Source organism: Sprattus sprattus (genome assembly GCF_963457725.1).
Source record: "Sprattus sprattus genome assembly, chromosome: 15".
Lineage (NCBI taxonomy): Eukaryota > Metazoa > Chordata > Actinopteri > Clupeiformes > Clupeidae > Sprattus > Sprattus sprattus.
Genome location: NC_137913.1, coordinates 29,391,420 through 29,412,016, shown reverse-complemented (window position 1 = coordinate 29,412,016; position 20,597 = coordinate 29,391,420). Strand labels below are relative to the sequence as shown.

The 20,597-nt window shown below is 39.7% G+C and overlaps 1 protein-coding gene across 1 annotated transcript in view; it reads right to left on the bottom strand.

Moving 5' to 3' along the window:
* Positions 1–17,235, bottom strand: part of ksr2 (kinase suppressor of ras 2) — a gene marked incomplete at both ends in the record, with an annotated part of 81,443 nt that extends 64,208 nt beyond the window's left edge. The window contains 3 exons of the mRNA XM_080852895.1: positions 5,887–6,037; positions 8,240–8,380; positions 17,059–17,235. Of these exons, the coding sequence (XP_080709021.1) occupies positions 5,887–6,037; positions 8,240–8,380; positions 17,059–17,235 (469 nt within the window). The remainder of the gene's footprint in view (positions 1–5,886; positions 6,038–8,239; positions 8,381–17,058) is intronic.
* Between the last annotated feature and the right edge of the window lie 3,362 nt (positions 17,236–20,597).

The following is a 20,597-nucleotide window of genomic DNA, read 5'->3' as shown; positions in this document are numbered from 1 at the left end:
GATGATGCCCAGAGAGGCATCTTTAATTAGCCCGAGTGGATGACAAACAAGCCACTCCACATTCAAAGTTCTGCGCATCCACGCTCCTCTGCCACATTAGAGAAAGTTCCACCAAGACTCAGACACGTCGCCCATTCATTAGCTACAAGTTACCGTAGAGACGAGCGTTTCAAAGGGGGAAGAAGACTTAAGTTGAAATGACACAACTGGTTGACAATCCCAGGAAGCATTCTCCTTTGAGACGGAGAGAGAGAGAGAATTCAAAGCGATAATGAAGAAAGAGGAGGAAATCCAGTCTGACAGTTGAAAACTAGCTGAGAGAAAAAAAAATACTATTTAATTCATTGTATTCATTATTTACGGATGCAGCTAAATAAAAAGTGATGTGTAATTATTCATCACAGTATATTTACATATCATTCACTTATGTTTAGTGACCAGCCCTCCACTCCTGCCTCATATGAGGAGGGCTGTTACAGCTTACAAAGACCACCCTCTGTGCAGTATTTTGAAATAACAGCACATGTTGTTCCTCACCTGGCCCATAATAGATCTGATAGCTGACTGCATATAATAATAATAATAATAATAATAATAATAATGAATTTAATTTATATAGCACACTTTAACAAACAGAGAAGTCTCAAGGTGCTTTACAAAGCAATCAATCAGTGTCATAAATCAAAGGCAATCAAAAAAACAACTCAAGAAGCAAGACCTTCGGTGAAGCATAGTGGTGTGGTGTATAGAAAACAATATCTAGGTATAGCTTTGGGCTTGGTTGCACTGACTAGCATGGCTGTGTATGTCTCTACAATATCCTGCCAGCTCTGACTTTTGAAATCAACTCAGGTGAAAGTAATTAAACAAAAGGAACTATATTTAAGGAAACTAACGTCCTGCAATCGCCACAAGTAAGTGGGGTCTGCTTTGTTTGTGAATCCCGTTAGTCCTTGAGGCGGACCGCGGAACCTGGCAGGGTTTCAGGACGCAGGCAGAACTCAGAATGTTGTGAAAGGACCTGTCCGTGCTATTCCGCCATTGTTCTCTGTTCTACCAGTAATGGCCTGTTCACAACGGATTTTGTTGCAAGAGCTGCAGTCACAGCCCCCAGTTCGGCAATCAAAAGGCAGTTATTTATAGCGCAGTTTATAGTTGTTAATTGCTGAGCCATATGTTCCGGGGGCAACGTAGGGCTCTGACAAGGAGATTAATGATAATGACATTATTAATTAACTAATTTTGTGTAGGCACAGCCTTTTATTTACAGATTGCCACACATTAAAGATGCCTAAGGCCTCATCCTACTATCTGCCTCATTGAGTAACACACTGTGAACTGATCCCATATGTACTCTCCGCTTTACCATAACCGTGACACTGTCTGCAGAGGTCAACCGCTTCAAGAGCATTTCTGCACGAGAACCACTGTTTATCTTCTTTCTGCACTTTCGAGCATGAACCGCAGCGAATGGGTCTGATGACAAATCTAATAAGAGGCCAACCAAATAAACAAGTCAAAACAAATGTCTGTAGCGTTTTTTTTAGCGTTGTAGTCTCTTTTTTTGCCCTTGGTACAGTTGAACAAATTTGAGCAAAACACTTTTGTGCGTTGGCGTGAATGGTCCAGAGATTTGAAGGGCCTAGATCGTGACAATCCACTAGGATTGAAATGGATGAGGTGAGGAAAAATATACAAGGGAATTCTATGGCTGACCCTTTTTACCCTCTGATTCGATCGTTGACATTGAACTCCAGTTACTGCCAAACTAAACATAATTCAGCAGCTCAAATATGAAAGGAGGTCTTGCCTGCAATTTTAATGACTAGCCCCTCACACACATACATCCAGACCCCCTTAAGGGGGAGGTGAGTAACTGTGAGGTGGTGGTGGCGGGGGGATGGGGGGGGGGGGTCGCCACTGTTCTCGTTATGGCCAGGCAGCCAGCACCATTAGCAGTGTCAGTGCAGGGTGATTGGTGGCACGGGGCGAGTCCATGCCCTGTGGAAGGTGAACTGGACACCAAGAGGTTGTTAGCGAGCTCAGAGACCATCACCGACTCATCACTGCTAAGGCTTGCTACCAGCCCAGCGGGCGATGCTAATTGCCCCATTTCTCCATATAAGGTGTTAAACTTACACTAGGCGACATGTCCAGGATGTTTCAATGCATTTGTTGAGATCATTTAAGCCGACGGTAATTACGTTCAAGCTTGACTGTCATGCTGTCGTTAATACTTTTTATGACAATTAACAACATCAATCTCTGGCTTTAAGCTGAAGAACCATACTTATTTTGAGTCTCCACATAGAAACATCCAGTCATTTACACAATTTTAGCAAACAACAAATAATTTTATCTTTTTTAATTTGTTGTATATTTGATCCAGCCATTAGTTTTACTGAGCCATAATTTGTGGAGAAAATTATCCTTAAAGTATAATGACACCAAACCTTACTAGAATGTTTACAATCATTAAACAACAATGTCAACAACTCAATTTGCTTTATATGGCACAGAAAACTTTTCTGGAAAGCAAGGTTCATTAAAAATTACAAATTTCCCAAAAGACCATGTTCCCATGCAGCACAAATACATTTTGAGAGCTAAGAGCCTAACAACGAGGTGAGGAAGGTTTTTCTTTTACTTGGACGCCAGTTGGAGCTTGGATGGTGTTATTATGCTGTTATGTTCACACTTCCCTTAGATGTACAATTATTCCATTTGCAGGCCCTTGGACACTGCCCACCTGTCTGTGAAAGAAGTTATCAGAGAAGCAGAGAGAGGGAAAGAGGAGTGGAAGAAAGATTGAGAGAGAGAAGAAGAGAAAGAAGAAAGAATGGCTGATTTGCAGGCCCTTGTCCACTGCCTGTCTATCAGTGAAAGAGTCAGTAAAGCCAACAACCAGGAGAGAGAGATGGTCAAGAAAAAGCCAAGGACACTTAAGACAGGGAGAGAGTGAAAAAGAAAGAAAGAAAGAAAGAAAGGGATGAAGTGTGAGCTGCTGGAATCTGTCCCACCTACACAGCGATTTAACAATGCAGCCCACACAGCCCAGCCTTCAGCCAGACAAACCTCCTTTCTCTCTCACTCTCTATCTTTCTGTCTTTCTTTTTTCCTTCTTCTACCATTCTCATATCTCGAGAGACAGCCTTACCCTCAAATCAAACCAACTGCTGCTTCTGCTGCTACTGTTACAACTGATGCTACTGTTACCACTGATGCTACTGTTACCACTGATGCTACTGTTACAACTGATGCTACTGTTACCACTGAGGCTATTGTTACCACTGATGCTATTGTTACCACTGATGCTGTGATGTACTCTGCTGTGCTGGATCCATCACAATGGCCTCAACTCAAACGCCAGGAGAAGACACACCAGAGGCTCCAACTGTTATAGATCACAGGCTGAAAAAACGGAGTTGAACTCCAGCGAAGATGAAGAGGAGGAGGGTGACCAGAGAAGAAGCTCAGGAAGAACATGCTTGAGGGGTGATGGGGAACAGTGAGCATGAAAAAGAGGGTTGATTCAGACTCACAATGCAGACAATATCACATACACTTGTGACATATAACTAGAAATATACTAAGGACATACATTACTCTGGTGTTCTCAAAGAAATAGACAAATAACTAATATGAGAGGAAGATGAAGTCTTTTACAAACTGAGCACATCAAAAGCTCTGTGTTTTTCTCTGTTTTTTGAGTTGTAATGCCCCCTGGTGACTAAAATGTACTTCTTTGTTCGCCGTACACAATTACTTCACAAGATTTCTGTGGATTGTACATGATTTGACTCATTCTTTCATACTGTTTCTGAATGGCCTGTCAAGTAGAAAACAAAATCAGTTAAAACAGAGCGCAATTGTGTTGTACATGAACGGGAATGCCTGTAAAAATGACATTCAAGCACTATACTACACATTTAAGCTATTAAAATGTTTGCAAACTTAATGGCTGTGAGGCTCTTTATGAGTTTGTCCTCTTAAGATTAATTTCATTTCAGAAAAAAATAATGTATTGTGTAAAAACATCATTATCAAACATGGTTACCAAATCACTACTTGTTCAAATAGCATGGCACTGCACTGCCACCTCCTGGTGATAAAAGGTAATGACTAAGCAAGATCACAGAGAGCAGGGATAATGCACATTCAATTATTTGACAGACACCGGTATAATCATGTGTGCAATGAAATTGAGTTTGGGCATCACAACGGCTTTTCTAGTTCTAAAGTTCAAAGTCGCAAGACTGTAAATTGGCCAACTCACAAACACATTTCAGCAATTAGGCTACTGTAGAGAAGATGATCAGGACAAATATGGGGAATTATATTTTTACAGTCCACAGTCTTGTCATAACTCTATTGCAGGGTAAAACAACCACTTTGGCATTGCACAATACACTTCAATATTGCCTATATTTGTTATAACAACAGGTGCCCTTACAGACTAACTCTTTTACCCACAGTAAACTGTAGATTGACGGATCATGGCAGCGCATGCAAATGGAGAGGCATAATGTCATTCACAGTGACATGTTACATCTAAATGTCGCCAGCCCTATAAGAAGACTACAGATGTATCTCTTTGATGAAACAGCGCCCCCTGTGTTTACCTTTAGGGGTGTTTGTGCCACCTCCTTTGTAGACTTATATTCATAATCAAGTCGAACTAGGTCTCTTAAAGCGGCTTAAATCCACCAACAATTATTTTCCCTAATTACTTAATTCTATTGAACTATTGAATTATTTGTTTAGTTTAGTTTAGTAACTCAATTAAGTAATCTGCTGTTGTTGTGTAACAGATGACTATTCTCTGATTTCAGATTGTTTTTTGTTATTCTTGTTGCTGTTTTGGACCTACTGTTTGGGACGTGATACCTGAGAAACTCCTCCAACAAATGTCATGTAAATATTAAGCAGATTTGTAACATTTCTCCTTTATGCCACTGGAGGGCAGCGTTCTCCATAGAAGTACCAGGTTACTGCCACACTCACACATCCTTGTTGTTTTCTTGTTCAGCCCTTAATCCATCATCCTTTACAGAGACACATGGGGAAGTATCCAATGCAATCCAATCTGGCACTCTTGTGGGTTCTTTCAGCGACTTAAGTTTTACCAGAGTCCAAATCTATTTGCCAACCAACTAATCTTACAAATAAATAGGAATCCTATAACTGGCCAAGAATGTAGCATGCACGCAACACTGAACTGAGCTGGGAAGGATCTGGCACCAGCCAGCAAGACATCCTACCAACAGGTAGGGATGCATGATAACATTGTATAAAGCCTTAAAAATTAAGTGTCAACATCAGTCCCATATAAAAGTTTCTGCAGATGTCCAAGGCCGATAAGACGACATGTGTCTAAGCTTGCATATGTTAGCGGTATGGAAGTATGTGAAACTGAGCTGTTGCTATTGGTAATGACTATCAAACATCACTCATGATAGATATTCACTCTTTCTATACTACACATTTACATGCAATGAAATGTTAAAAAGAAGCATATAATTGGTATTTGTATTGGCAACAGGCCAAAATGAGTTGTAAAAATATCAGCAGATCAGACATTGTCAAAAGTCCAGTATAGTGCATCAACTTTAATTAAATCTTTAAAGACATATTATGCAGTTTTTTGTCTACATCTAGTTTGCTAACCAACAACAACACCAGCAAAACAGGCACTGAAAAGAGACTACTAAAAACGACATATCTACATCATCACTTTATAATGGGTAAAAACCTGCATAACGTCGCTTTAAGTGGTGGATCCATTCCCTGAACTGGCACCAGCTATCAAGACATGATATAAATGAGGGAGAGCATCTTTAAGGCAGACATTAGAGCACTCTGCGTTGGCTTGCTGTGGTGTCTCACCTGACTTGTGGGCACTGCGGAGGCAGGAGAGCGAGGCATTGAGGCGGGCACACTCCTCCATGTTGGCACCGAACTTCTGCACAGTCTTGCACACCTGCTCATCGCTCATGTCCAGCAGCTCCTCCAGGGTTAACTGGCCCGGGCTGATCTCCTGCAGGAAAGCTCTTCATTTACAACACTTACAGAGCAGCCAAGCTCCGAAGCTTGCATTCAATGGCAATTCAGCTACATTATTTATACAAAAAAAAAATGAACATTATCTGAAGGCACAAGCAAACACCACCTAGAATTAAGACAAATTCATGCCTCAGGCTGTGCCCCTTCATAAAGTGTTCATAGTTATTTTCATTCATAACTATAATTTATATCCTTGTTCCTTATAGCATTTTACACCCATTGAGCTTTTCCCAGAACACAACCGCTGTAGAGTGTTATTTCGTGGAGCACGCTTAAAGTTAATGAGAGTTCATTTCACCACTTTATTGATAATACTCCAGGCTACTGATAGTTCTTGGTTCCTTAGTTCTAAGAAAAATGTATATGTTGGGGAATCAACCAAACAATTACTTGAATGCCTGACCTTGTCTTTAGATACCATCATAATTTTTTATCCTCAAGCTACTTTATTAGCAAAACTGATAACATCACATCAGTCAAATGCCTTTCCACTGACTTAAATGTATGTACTATTATGTTCAAAGCAAGCTTTACATTTTTACATTTTCCAATTAACAAGGAAAAATCCTGTTGGTCATACTATAATACTTCTTTCAATGATTTTTAAGTTAAGTAGTACATAGGTACGAGACATAATAAACATCAACCTCTTAGGGGATGAGTACATAACATGGTTGTTAAATACAACAATGTCCCAATGGTTTCAACTCAACGCAAAAGTACATATACAACTGTGCAAGAGTAATGCACATTATCTATACATAATTCTCCTCTTGCTTTTCAGCAGTTTCTTCATACCACTCCAGTTACAGAGTTGAAAGAGTTGGCCTAAAGAAATTCAAATGATCACTGAGACCTATGGGGCACCATGTACAAGGACACACAAATTAATAAACATCAACCTCTTAGGGGATGAGTACATAACATGGTTGTTACATACAACAATGTCCCAATGGTTTCAACTCAATGCAAAAGTACATATACAACTGTGCAAGAGTAGGCCTAAAGAAATTCAAATGATCACTGAGACCTATGGGGCACCATGTATAAACAAGGACACACAAATTAAACCAAAGATGTTCCTTATAGCACTTCCCACCTGTTGAGCTTTTTCTCAGAACACAACCGCTGTAGAGTGTTATTTCTTGGAGCATGCTTACAGTTAATGAGAGTTTGTTTCACTATTATTCACCAATACTCCAGGCAACTGATAGTTCTTGTTTCCTTAGTTCTTAGAAAGATCCAGTGGTGGGTAGTAACGCGTTACAAGGAACGCAAATGAGTAAAAAAGTACATTTTTCGGGTAACGAGAACTTTTTGCGTTCCTTTATAAAGTCTGCACTTTTACTCTTACTCGAGTAAATATTTGAACTAGAATTCTACTCTTTACTCAGTTACATTTCCATTGTGCTTTCATTAAAATGAGTATTGTGATAAAAGTACACATATCTTTGTTTACTGGAATACAAGCATACACGGCAAACCAGAGGGTAAAAACGGAGAGGTCAGTTAGCTATGCGATATATATATTTTTTTTTTATTTCAAACGTTGCCCTAATACGCCGTCATAGATCTATGAGATGTGTAATGAAAAAACATACATGAAACATACATGATACAATGAAGCAACTTGTGAAGAAATGTGTCAAGAGTGCATTTCTTTCTGACTTACTCACGTTATGTTTTTCATTGATCCAAACACTCCAACACAAAAAAGTAACTTGTAATTTCAGTAACTTTTAAACAGAGTACTTTTTTACTCTTACTCAAGTAAGTTTTCCAATTGGAATATTTACTTTTACTCAAGTCGATTTTGAAGGAGGTAATTGTACTTTTACTTGAGTACCCATTTTCAGTACTCTACCCACCACTGGAAAGATCTATATGTTGAGGAATTAACCAAACAATTACGTGAATGTCTAATAGTTTAAATCAAACAGATACTGTTGTTGTAAAAATATGGGCACCTCTGGCCAAAAGATATTCAAATTTTAGTCAATTGCTATTTTGTTAAAATAACAAAGTTATCATTTTAACACTACCATGTGAATGCGCATGTGTACCAAAACTTTTACAACTCCATGTTCTATAATACATTTTCCCCCAGAACCCAATTTGTCACGAGAGTACGGTTAAAATTAGGGTCTCCACCCAGGACAGACAAGGGAGGTCATACCTCGGTGACCTCCTTCCTCATGTTGACGATGCGGAACCAGGTACCAAGCCGAGGGAAGCCGTCCAGCTCCACACTCCGCTCCTGTAAGGGCACTTTGCACTTGCAGGACAGTTGCCGACTGAAGTACTTCACCAGCTTGCCCTGAGGAAGCGCAAAAAGAAAATGTCAATCTAATGAAAGCCATAACTGAATTGAGCTGAACTGAAGACATAAAGAAGCAAAAACATGAGCCCCTGTCCAAACACATCTTAGTGTGTATATAGTTACAATTGAGGAAAAACTACACTTTAAATAGTAAAGTTCTGATAAACTAGTTTAGGTCACCATGTAAGGTTAAGACAAGCAGTTATTTTTTAAGAGACCGTTTACATGAATTAATCACAATGACAGAGGAGAAATAAATGTCCCCTTCACATTATCACACAGTATCAACTTTTGTGAGTGAACATTTTGGCAATGTTGAGATGAATTCACTCTCACACATCAAATCAATAAGAGCAGATATCGTCCCAGGTAGGATCTGAGTCTGTCACAGATCTGATCTTGATCCGACCTTCTAAATCAGGGTCAGATCAGGGCCAGATGAGAGTCAGATCTGTTTAAAGTCGCCTACTATTTCTGTCTACTGATGTCGTACATGGTGATACTTTGTAAAAGAAAAATGTAAATAAAGACACAGCCCCTTTGTCTTACAAAGGAGAATCCTCGACTTGACATTAAAGCTAGTCAAATAGATGCTTAAAAGGTACTAAAATCAGCACTTAAAGTATAGAGGATACAATACAATTTCAGAGAAAAAGCTGTGTGCAATGTATGTTTCCATGTAAAGTTAATGGTTAATGGTTGAAGGACTAAGTAGTTGCCATGGATCAAAATCCAGAAAGAATATATAACCAGCACACTAAAGAACAACACAGTGGGATCGTAATGGTAATCCCTACACCTCTACCCACAGTGCAGACAACAAGCTACAGGTCTCCGGGGTGACAATTGATATTAACCATTTAAACCCACTGAAAGCCACTAATGTTTCGTGATTAGCAGGCTTTAGTTCTAAGAACAATCTATAAATGTGTCGATCAGCAAGACAAACCAATTACTTTAGTGGTTGATAGTTTGCATCCAAACACCTTCTATGCGCAATAGTAACTTATGTTACTGTAAATTGTATAATATTTCTAACATTAAGTACAGTTTAAATGGTGCATAAAATACTCTGATTAATCAATTGTTCATGGAATCCACAATAATCTGACTCCTTCCTGGGAACACAACGTTTCCTGTTTCAGGGATTCCCAGAATGCCTGGAGTAAACAGTTCAGAAACAGGTCAGCTCGAAGCAATCTGTCACGACTGCATTAACCCCTATTTATACTCGAAAATTCACTCAACGATGATTGAACAACAACCAGAGACATATGTGTGAATATGTGTTTATGCGTAATAGCACACATTGTGACTGGATGAGATACTGTAGGTCTATGTCAAAGCTTTTCAAAATTACAGCAGTTTGTCCTTCCTGCTCAATAATAAATACAATATCTAAAGTATTCTGTAATAGCACACAATTTCATTATTAAGGTATTCAATTATTAAGGTTTATTTTGATTCAAATTGTAAGTTTTTATACTGCCACTATTCAGATAATGATGAGTAATAACCATAATGTATACACTATCTTTTAACATCCTTTTAATGTCTAATGCCTGTCCAATGTCAACAATTGAGTTGAAATCTGAAAAGAAAATTGACAAAATAAAATGTTAATTTTACAGTAATTGCAGCGTGTCATCTTGCACACTTCCAAAAATCTAATGGAGGTAAATCAACTTCATGACATAATATGAGCAGTGGACTTATGACTAGTAGCCACAGATTAGGCCTAACTCATAAGAAAAAAATACTCAAACTGACATCTTCAAGTATGTTCCAAGATTCCCAGTCTAAAGATTAACATCGTTCCTTTGCAGAGTAAGGATTTCAGGTGTTGCTAATGCAGACTAAAAGTCACCCAGTGGCAATTATTTGAGGACTTAGCTTTTAAACCACACACAGAGCCTTATAAATACATCATAAAGGGGTCACCTGTCTGTCATATCAGCTTATTAACTATTAATGTCCATTTCTGTGGGTTGATTGAGTAAACACATCTACAATGCTTCAAAACTTTACTGATGTTTAACAATGAAGTATATGTATAATCTGCAAAATTGGTTCAAATACTGGTTAACATAAAATACTTTATCACATACAAATATGTCAAAAAATAAATATCGTTAGGAACTAAATCATAGTGCTACAAATGTTTAGATGATGTTGACCTTACCACAGAGGTCAAATTGGAGCAATAAACGTAAGTGTCCGTTTTTAAAAGATGGGGGAATTATGTGATTTAATTAATTTTGGAATGGAGCATCTAAAGAGCAGTGATGCATTACTCACTATATGTACCACAAATTAGGGATGCACCGATACCGATACCAGTATCGGGTATCGGGTCGATACTTCATTAAAATACTCGTACTCGTTTTAAATTACCGATACCAAAAACCGATACCCAGTGTTGCGTCTTATCGCGTGTGTTTTCTTCTCCTCTACTGTCTATGCCTGCCAGGTGTGAGAGCGCCGAGTTGCATAGAGGCCGAGAGCGGTATTGCAGACAGATAAGTTGAGGTTGAACATGCAGTTTAAATCAATTCAATGACAGCTTGGATACGATGTGTGGAGGTGGCTTGCGTAAGCTAACGGTTTCGCTAGAGATTTTAAACTTAACACGTACGACCTCCAGTAAAGGTAAGTGCTATCTTCGGCTATTTTATGTTTTGCAGTTAACTTAGAACTGCTGTTACATAGGCAAAGTGTAGGGGCTAGCCTACTGTCTGATTTTAGCGACGCTGCGCCTAAAACATATAATTGCCATTTGCTACGGTTGATTGACGGGGACGGGAATGTATTTGTTTTCTCCTCTTTTACCCGGACGCATTTAGGTCTCGAAAGGAGGACATGTGAGGGTAAAAGAGGACGTCTGCCTTGTCTTGTGTTTCAGGAATCTTGTTGACTTGCTAGTTTGTCATAAACACCTGCTAGCAAGTAGCCGCTAGCAAGACATCCCGTTAGCGATGTTAGCAAGGTTGTTTTAACACTCTTGGACATTGATGCTAGTGTTACGTTTTTTTTTTCGTTTTCCGCCTGATGCTAATATTAAGTGCTCTTGCGTTAACTTATTTGCAATGTTATTGTGATAGCTATGTTGGCTAGGTTGCAAACAACTTCCCTAACACAGTCACACATCAGGCAAGTGTCAATTTGGCTGCAAGAACGTAGCCCAGTTCATTGTCAACATTAAACTCTAGTAAGAAATCGCTATACCGTTGTGCTGGCTTAACGGCGATTTGGACTCATTTTAAGATAAATTATGACAGGAGTAAGGCACAGTGTTAGATCTGCACTGTTACAGTGTCGAGGGGCGGAGAGGAAAGTACTTCGTTTGACACAAGCAATTTGATTAAACATCTGAAGACGCACCATAGTGCTAAGCACACAAAGTTCACTCATGCCAGTGGCGCAAGAGACCAAAGCAACCAATCTTTCCTGACGTCTTTCAAAAGAAAAAACCGCGCACGCACACAGACAGAGAGAGAGAGAGAAGGGGAGGAAGAGAGTTGTTGATCCTTTTGTAACTGAACTGTGCTCATGTTCTTATTCAGGATAGTTCTGTTCACTTTTTGTTAAGCAGACTGTGTTGTTAACTATGCAGCAAATTAAATTGCCATCTGTCTATATTTACATTTTGTCTAATGTGATGATATTGACTCTTTTTTTTTTTGTTTAAACCAGAAAGCTCTGTTTATTTTTGGCTTGGGATAGCCTTCTGTTAATGTTGTACTATAGGCTTGACATAACCTGCAGAGGATAAAATAAAATCTTTCATGGAAACCAAATCTTGGAAGTATCGGTATCGGTACTCGGTATCGGCGAGTACACAAATAAAAATACTCGTACTCGTATCGGTTTGTAAAAAAGTGGTATCGGTGCATCCCTACCACAAATAGTAGTCAGATCTTTTCTCTTCTATGTTTAGTGCTGGGCATGTCAAGGATATGCCTGTACCAATGATGTAATGCACACAAACACCAACAGCTCTGAAACAAATATACTGACTGTGCAACAAACTGATATAGTAATAATATAAACAGCATCAACAGCAAGTCATGAACCATTTTTGTTGACAGATGGAGTACAGAGGTCTCTGGTGCCCCGTCTTAATTCCTTTGTACTATTCAATCTTTCATGACATCTGTGCTTCTGCAACAAACTTTCCCTTAAAATAACAAGCACATTCTGAACTAAAGCCTTCCCGAGACAGTTTGAGTTTCCGACAAGCAAATGACGCACAAAACAAGATGGGAATAGCAAGCCACTACAAAAAAGTATATTTCCACCATGTTGCTACTCATGAACAACAAAACAACATCAAGGGGCACTCCACTACTCCACAAAGCTCATAACACTGTCAGTGCCTGTGTAAAATGGCATTTGACAGACATAATAGCCTCACATTCATTCATCTAAATGATGGCTATCAGCCTATCACACATATCCCCTTCTTGTGGAGTTTGGTGACACCATAGTGGCCTAATTTCACCGTAGTTATTAATGTAAATTAAACTCAATAATTAGTGCAATCAAGGATTGCTGAAGTAAAGGTCGGCCAAATCCTTATTGATCTAACTCAACACACAGCCATCTGATCTGCAGTATGTAATACATCGTCTAATACAATGCTTTAACTCGGACAGCTTGTTTTTAACACTCGCCAAAAAGACTTTTTATGCAGCAGATATCACTTGACACATTTGCTCAAGAATGCTTGGCAGTGGCACAAATGTTTGTTCCAGCCTTTGCATTTTCACACAAAATCTTTTTTTTTTCAAAAGCAAATGATATCCAAGCCAAGTCAACTCTGGCAGATCCAACGCATCAGAGAAAACTCCACCTACGGTGTGGTAAAACAGTTGGATCATCAGAGCAAGTTTTGTTTTTTCACCCCCTCAGCACTCCGCCAGATATTTGTTACATGAGTGTTCATTCTCCATCAGCAGTAAGAAACAGTATCACTCATGTCAACATTATCACGCCTCAAACAAAGGAGCTACAAAGTTTACACACATGCACTACGTCCTTATCACACTGCACTACTGGTGAACAGTCTATATAGACAAACAGTATCCTAACTTTCCTTAAGGGTCCGTCCTGGCTTCCATTTGCACAAAACTTCAGCTCTTCAATATTAATTACTTTTTTTCCACATGAAAAATTAACAAATGTAAACCCGCTGTTGTTTTCTCTTGTATTTTGACTAAGACCCCCACCGTTGTGTAAACAAGTTTTATTCCCTTGTCTCCTGACCTCATCTTTGACAGGCTGGAAACCCAAAACATAATTTTAATAAATTATAAAGCAGAGGCACCAAACACCTCAGGACATGCTTTTGCTTTTCCTTGATATTCCAGAAACATTACACAAGACTAAGCTACCACATCTGACAACACTGTATATTATATATAAGGAGTTCTATTATTGTATTGACAGAAGACTGTAACTGTATGATGGCTGTATATATATATAATACATCAAGACTTCACTACTTTACAAGTGATGGGACTGTAGGTTAAACTCTTCACTGAACATCACTTGAAATAGATAGGAACAAACACTCAGGTATAGTGACTTGGACATCACATTCAGAGATGGGCAGTATTTCAATTACTTGTATTTGAAATTAGCCTGGATACCAGCCCGAACCCCGCCCACAACATTTTTGGTCTGGAAAATTGTGCTAGTTGGGAGAGAGTATCATCGGCCGGATTATGCCGTACCAATCAAATTGTCAGGGCGGGCTTTATACGATGATGGACAGATGATCAAACGGTAGATTCGAAATCCTCCCAAGATGGCGGCGTATCGGGAGCCTGTTAGTGGGACATATTTTATGTGAATTATGCTATCTACACGACTTTTTTTATGTCTACATTGACTCGGTTAGTTGTGTATGTGCAACACGAATGTTGCCGAGGATTGTATGTCTTAACTGAAGCGCTCTAGACCATTATTGTTAGGTCATTGCTAACGCTTACACCAAAAATCCATTGAAACACATAGTAGCTAGCTAGCCTTGCTGCTAATAAGTAACGTGAGCAGGCATATCTCATATTGACAGCGCATCCATTTTGAAAGAGGAACAGAGAAACGCGATCAAGGCATTTGTCGATCGAAAAGATGTTTTTGCCGTCCTTCCTACGGGATCAGGTTAAAGTTGTAATGTATCAGATGGTCATACTACGTTGCTCTGATTGGTTCTAGGTATCCAATTGAGCGAAGAGGCATTTTTTCCCCCTGGTTCGTTGAAACACGCCCCATAATCACAGCCCAATGGGTCAGTATCAGACTCATATTCTAACTAGAATTGTGAGTATGACCTCGTCAGGCTAATTTGAAATACTAGTTAATTTACTTTTGAGTATTTTGTTATTTGTATTTGATAGGGCCGATAAAAAAAATCAAATGTAATTTGTAACAAAATTCTTTAGAGTGGAGTAATTTTGTATTTAAAATACTTTCTCCAGTGTTTAGGCAGAAGGAGATTTTTTTCTGTCGGATTCTAGCACTAGACCATCTGATCTGCCTCTGAATGTCATTGTCTAATCAGGCATCAGTCAATTTGCCAAAAGTGGTGCTTCTTATGGCCCGCCCCTTTTTGGGGCGAAAAGGAAATCACCCCAGATCTCTCTCATTGACTCTCGTGTTAAATCCATTTTTTTTCACAAAACAGGGCTCAGGTCGAAAACTTAGATAGCTGTCTTGATTATTGTCAATTTATCTTCATTAGTACACCGACTAAAAGGAGGTTCTTTCAAAGAGCGAATCGAGTTGTTGCACTGAACGTTAGCCATCTTGACAGAATGTCATGAAAGTCACACAGCTGCTGCCTGCAAAAATATATCTATACAAAATCAATCATGTTGTTGTCTTTTAATAGCTTTGCTTAGTTACACTGACATTCTGTGACTGTTCTTCCTTTTTTACTGGGTTCACCAGAGCTTTGTGTACATTATATAGCCCCGTAGCCAGGGCCCATAGACATATTTATGTAAATCTAAATAGTCTGAATAGCCAAGTCACATTGCCAAAAATACTGATGTATACCTATATTCAGCGAAAAAATTACACTGACAGGCGTAATAGGCGGAATATGTGTGTGGGGGCAGGGGCGTGGTGGCGGCAGTTACAAACATGAAAAAAATGATACGGGACTCAAATGTTTGGGAACCACTGCCTTACAACACTGACAAGGGCCCGTCATAATAGCCTGCACCTGGCCAAGTGATAACTACGTTACGCCACTGAATAGCCCAAACCTGAATGTTCTGCTATACCAACTGAAAATTCAGAAAAAGTATTTCCTGTATTTTAAAAATACAAAATACATGTATTGCATTTTGTTACATTTTCTGGCAACAGTATTTTGTATTTTATTTTGATACATTTATTTGAAGGGTATTTTGTCTTTTGTATCAAAATACATATTGATTTATTTTTGCCCATCTCTGATCACATTGATATCATACCCAGAACGTGTCCAATTTGAGTCATCTTCAAAAGTAAAAGTATATCAAGACGCAAACGTCTTCATGGTGATCATGACACAGTGCACAAATCTTTCCAGTAAAAAAAAATCTTCCTTTTCCTAGTTCCATTTGAATACTATATGAGACAGGGCAATCACATATAGGCTTGTAATCCCTTATATGACTTGAAACAACATGACTATGATGTGATGTTCCTCTGAAATACAGGCCTAGTATAAATCTGTTGTCAGGTCATAAAACTGGCAGACACATAAATCATAGTAAAGAATTAACAACAGCTGATATCTTTGAAGATTAAACTAAGGGAAACTTGATACATAAAATCACTGGAGATTATGGACAAGGTAAGTTTCCTTTACAGGATAACTTGGGGTATTGACTGATGTTGTTCTTTAATTGCTTCATTGGAATCTGTTAGGTCTAACATTTTGACAATCCAAATCACTTCAGAGGTAGTAATTTGAAGTTATAATTTCTACTTCTGGTCAAAAACCTTATCAACCCTCCCTATGAGAACCAGAAATCCCTTTTTTAATAGTTAAAATTCCCCTATACAGAATGCCCCCTGGTGAGCACTCGTAAATCACAGGGGGAGTTTGTCACATAAGAAGAGCCCAAGTTAAGTTAAGGCAACAAAACATAGGGGCAGAACACCAATATGAAATAACGTTATTTCATACTTCCCCAAATGTTTCTCCAACCGGAGTGTTTTCTATTCTTTGAAATAGCAAGCTATTACTTCACGAAGCATCAAGCATCACTAATCAAAGCAGACATGTACATTTACAGAACATTTTATAGGCAAAAAACGCAAGCCCCTTTAGGTTAATATAGTACCGATGAAAATCTGATGGAAATTGAGTGCCACCTTTTTTTCCACCACCTGCAGAATGCGCAGGCTCACAACAGCTCACTGCAGCTAGCTTCTTAATTTATTACACCGCACGCAAAGATAGATATGGCTATATAAATGTATATTGTCAGATGTAGGCTACAAGATTATGTAACAAAGTGCCAATCCATAACCAATACAAATATTCCGAGCGTCATCCTGATATTTGCGTAGAATTATAATAGGCAACACATATTTCGATTGATTCCAATTGCAAATGTTCTTTTTTCCCCACTACGGAGGACAGCTTCTCAGCTGTGATGAAAAGAGATGCTTACCTCCAGCGTACGTATCTCCTTCTGTGTCAAGTCGTTGGATGTGGCACATTTGGTCCGTAAACCCTCCAAACTGGAAATGCTTATGTCTATCATATTTTGCACCAGCTCGCACTGCTGCAAGGCTTTTTGCAAACTCAGATGCTGCTCTTCGCTTTTTGTCATATTATCTTCGTCCATAATTTGCAAGCAGTAGTCGATTAAATGTGTACTTTTCAAAAAGCTGTTGAAAATTATCTTGGTCAAGCGAAAAGAAAAACAAGCACGTACAAGTAAATAAGACGCGTGAAGCCGAGACAAATTAGCCTATGTAAATTGTAAAAGCGAGAATCTACGTGAAAGGCGACTCCATTGTTGTCGTTTTGTATATCCTGGCGGTGTGTTTTCATCTGGGTAGTGCAGTTTGTGGTTTTGATGAGGGCTGATTCAAGCACTATATACTGCCAAAGAAGAGGAATATAATTACAGCAACACCATGACTTCAGTGGAAACCAATAAGCGTTTACTATTTAACATAAACCTAGAGAGCTTCAAGATACCGTGTCCTAAGAGAGCGGATAATGATACAATGCCGTATAACAGTTCTAACGGTGATATCTAAACTGGGTGCAGGTACTCCCCGTCTCCTCTTCCATCAGCTGCATCCCGGCGCTCTCCCACCATACCGACATGTTTCCTGTCAATCAAACCCAAGCAATAGCAACAGCATCGCATCGGCGATAGAAGAACAGGCTTCGAATGAGGAGGATGGAGTTCTCGCGAGACATTTATCAATGCAGTGAGCTCACTGTTTGAACCCAAACAACCTTTTTACATCAATCCGTTTGATATAAAAGACCAAAAGTCCTACTAAAATAACGAATTAACTATATTTGCTAACAATGCATCCTATAAATGAGTTGTGTCCCTTTTCACCACATGCTCCTATATCGTGTGGCTTAATATCCTTCACAATTTAACTAATATTACTAAAATACTAATATTTCCTAAAATAACTTTTTTTAGCCCAATTAATGACCCAGAATAAACCTCATCGTGTCTTCTATGAAAGGAGATATAGTAGGCCTAGTAACAAAGCAATCCTGTTTTAAAAGATTTCCCTTACCTGGCAGTGTTGATTATTACTAAGTAATTTTTTTTTAAATCATAATGTTATACAATATTTCCCATTCTAATAAACTTATCTAGTCTGTAAACAACAAAAGCTTGAACGAGAAATATTTGTCCAAGTTTGCAACAGGTTGCTTCATGCAAAGACACCTAGAATCTAGGGTCCTGTCAAGGATTTTCTAAAAAAAAAAAATCATGTAGCTGTGCAAAATCTTTAATCTTGTATAACCATATAGTATATATATATTGTGAAGGACAGAGGCACTCACCCCACATTTTTGGGATGTGGGCGACTGGATTTGGTGGTGAAGAGGGGGGAAACACGGAGCAGGCGATGGTGGCATTTATATAAAAATATATTCGTATTTATTTTACACAGGGACTCTCTCCAGTAACCCCAAAACATGTATAATAAATAAACAAGCATGTATCAAAACACACACAGTACTCAAGGTACTCACAAACACAAGGCAGAGAAACTAGGCACCACAACTAGGCACATTCTACTAGGCACCAAATCAAGCACCAAAATTAGGCACATTCTACTAGGCACCAAGCCAGGCACCAATATAAGGCACATTCTACTAGGCACCAAACCAGGCGCAGTGGTTAGAAAACAGATCTTGTCAACCAGGGGTCGTGAGTTTAATTCTCACTCGAGCATGGTCTGCGCCACGGTTTTACGGCAATCATCACGTAAACAACTCTGCCTGATTTCAATCCGCACTTGAGGCTTGTAGGTGGCAAACGCTCTTTCCTATGGCACCACATGAACAGTGGAACACCAGATCTTCATACCCAAAAGCTGCAGGCTTGTGGCTTCATAGCTCAGTGGCAAGAGTACTGGTCTCATAGACCAGGGGTCGTGAGTTCAACTCTCACTGGTAGTCTGGTGGCTTAACGAATATTTTCGACATTACCGTTACCGGCCGGACAAAAGCACCAAATCTTGCATGAGGCTTCCTTAGGGCTTGGTAGCCACTTTTTAGCCTGGTGACACCAGCCTACGTATTTCCGCCTGAATTGATTTCAAACTCATACTCAGTCTGGCCCAACCCCATTGACAATCGTCTCCAGAACTCAAAATTTTGCAGGACCAATCAGCGAACAGTTCAGAGCTGTGACGCAAAACTCGCCTTGGAGGAAAAGACACTAAAAGCTATCTGAAAAGTTGTCTCAACTCTCGAGAACATCAGAAAATTAAAAGGAGAACAAGAGTATTTTCTTGTAAGTTTTATGATTGGAAAGGACGTCGTAGCTCCGACTAGTTCCAGAATCAGTTTTGGGTTCGGGTGCAGGGGGTTCATGGGTGGGGGGAGTTTTTTTTGGGGGGGGGGTTGGGAGTGGGGAGGGGGGAGGTTAGGGAGTGGGGTGGGGGGAGCTCGGAGGGTGGGGGAGAGCCTGGGGGGAGGGTGAGTTCGGGGGAGGGGGCGGAGGAGCATGTTTGGTGCTTTTGTCCAGCCTGTAAACGGTATTTTCTGATGGCTTCCTTCCTCCCCTACTATTTTATTGAACACATTTACATTTGCAAAGTGGTCCAGGTTTGCTTTGCCACAGCTGCAGTTGGAACAGTCTCCTTTGCAGGAACATTTAATAAGCTCCCTGCACGCTCTACAAACTTCTGGACTTGTCATCCAAACATGCACCCATAAGTTGGATACCTTGTTCCAGGCATATTGTTGTGGAGAAGGAACCACCTGCTGTGTTTGTCTGCTGGTAGTCCAGATTCTTGCTTGATGCACTGCTCGTCTCACGTGCTGGAGCAGTGCATCCTGGCTGGGTGCAATTTTTTCATTGCCAGATTCTTCTTGCAGAAAAGTTACTTTCCTGCTTCTTTGACGGAGGTCAAACGGCTGGTTTTGTCATGCAGAATATTGTATCTCATGTGCAAAGAAATCATCTAAGTTTCCATTCCGGCTTTGCATTGAAATGTACGGCTTGCCAAAGAGGGCTACATTATTCTGAAGCACTTTGATTTTCTTTCCCTGCTTAGATGTTTGCTTGCGATGACATTTTCTGAAGAGCAACAGAGAATTTCTCTTGATTGGGTCATGGATAGAGTGGGTGCGGTCAACAAGCACCTTCTTGACAAAGTCTTGGTACTTTTCCTTGCATGTGGACTCCAAAGTGCGCACTGTGGCTATCACTGATTGTGCATCTGAGCAGTTGCAATTGTCGAGAGTTGTTAGAGCAGGAAAATCATCCAAGAAGGGATTGCCCATTCGCTTGATGGTTTCTGAAAGGCTGGAAACTTGTCTCTGGAAAGTCTTTTGTGTGAAGAAACCCTGCTTATGGTGCTCGAAGCTCGTGGGGGGTCTCTGTTTACTCATCAGGGAGGTATACTCCTTCAAACTGCCTCACTAGTCTGGCTAATTCTGGTCCAGAGAGCATAAACCGTCTGAAGGCAGCAGGATTCTCTGTAAGCACCAACA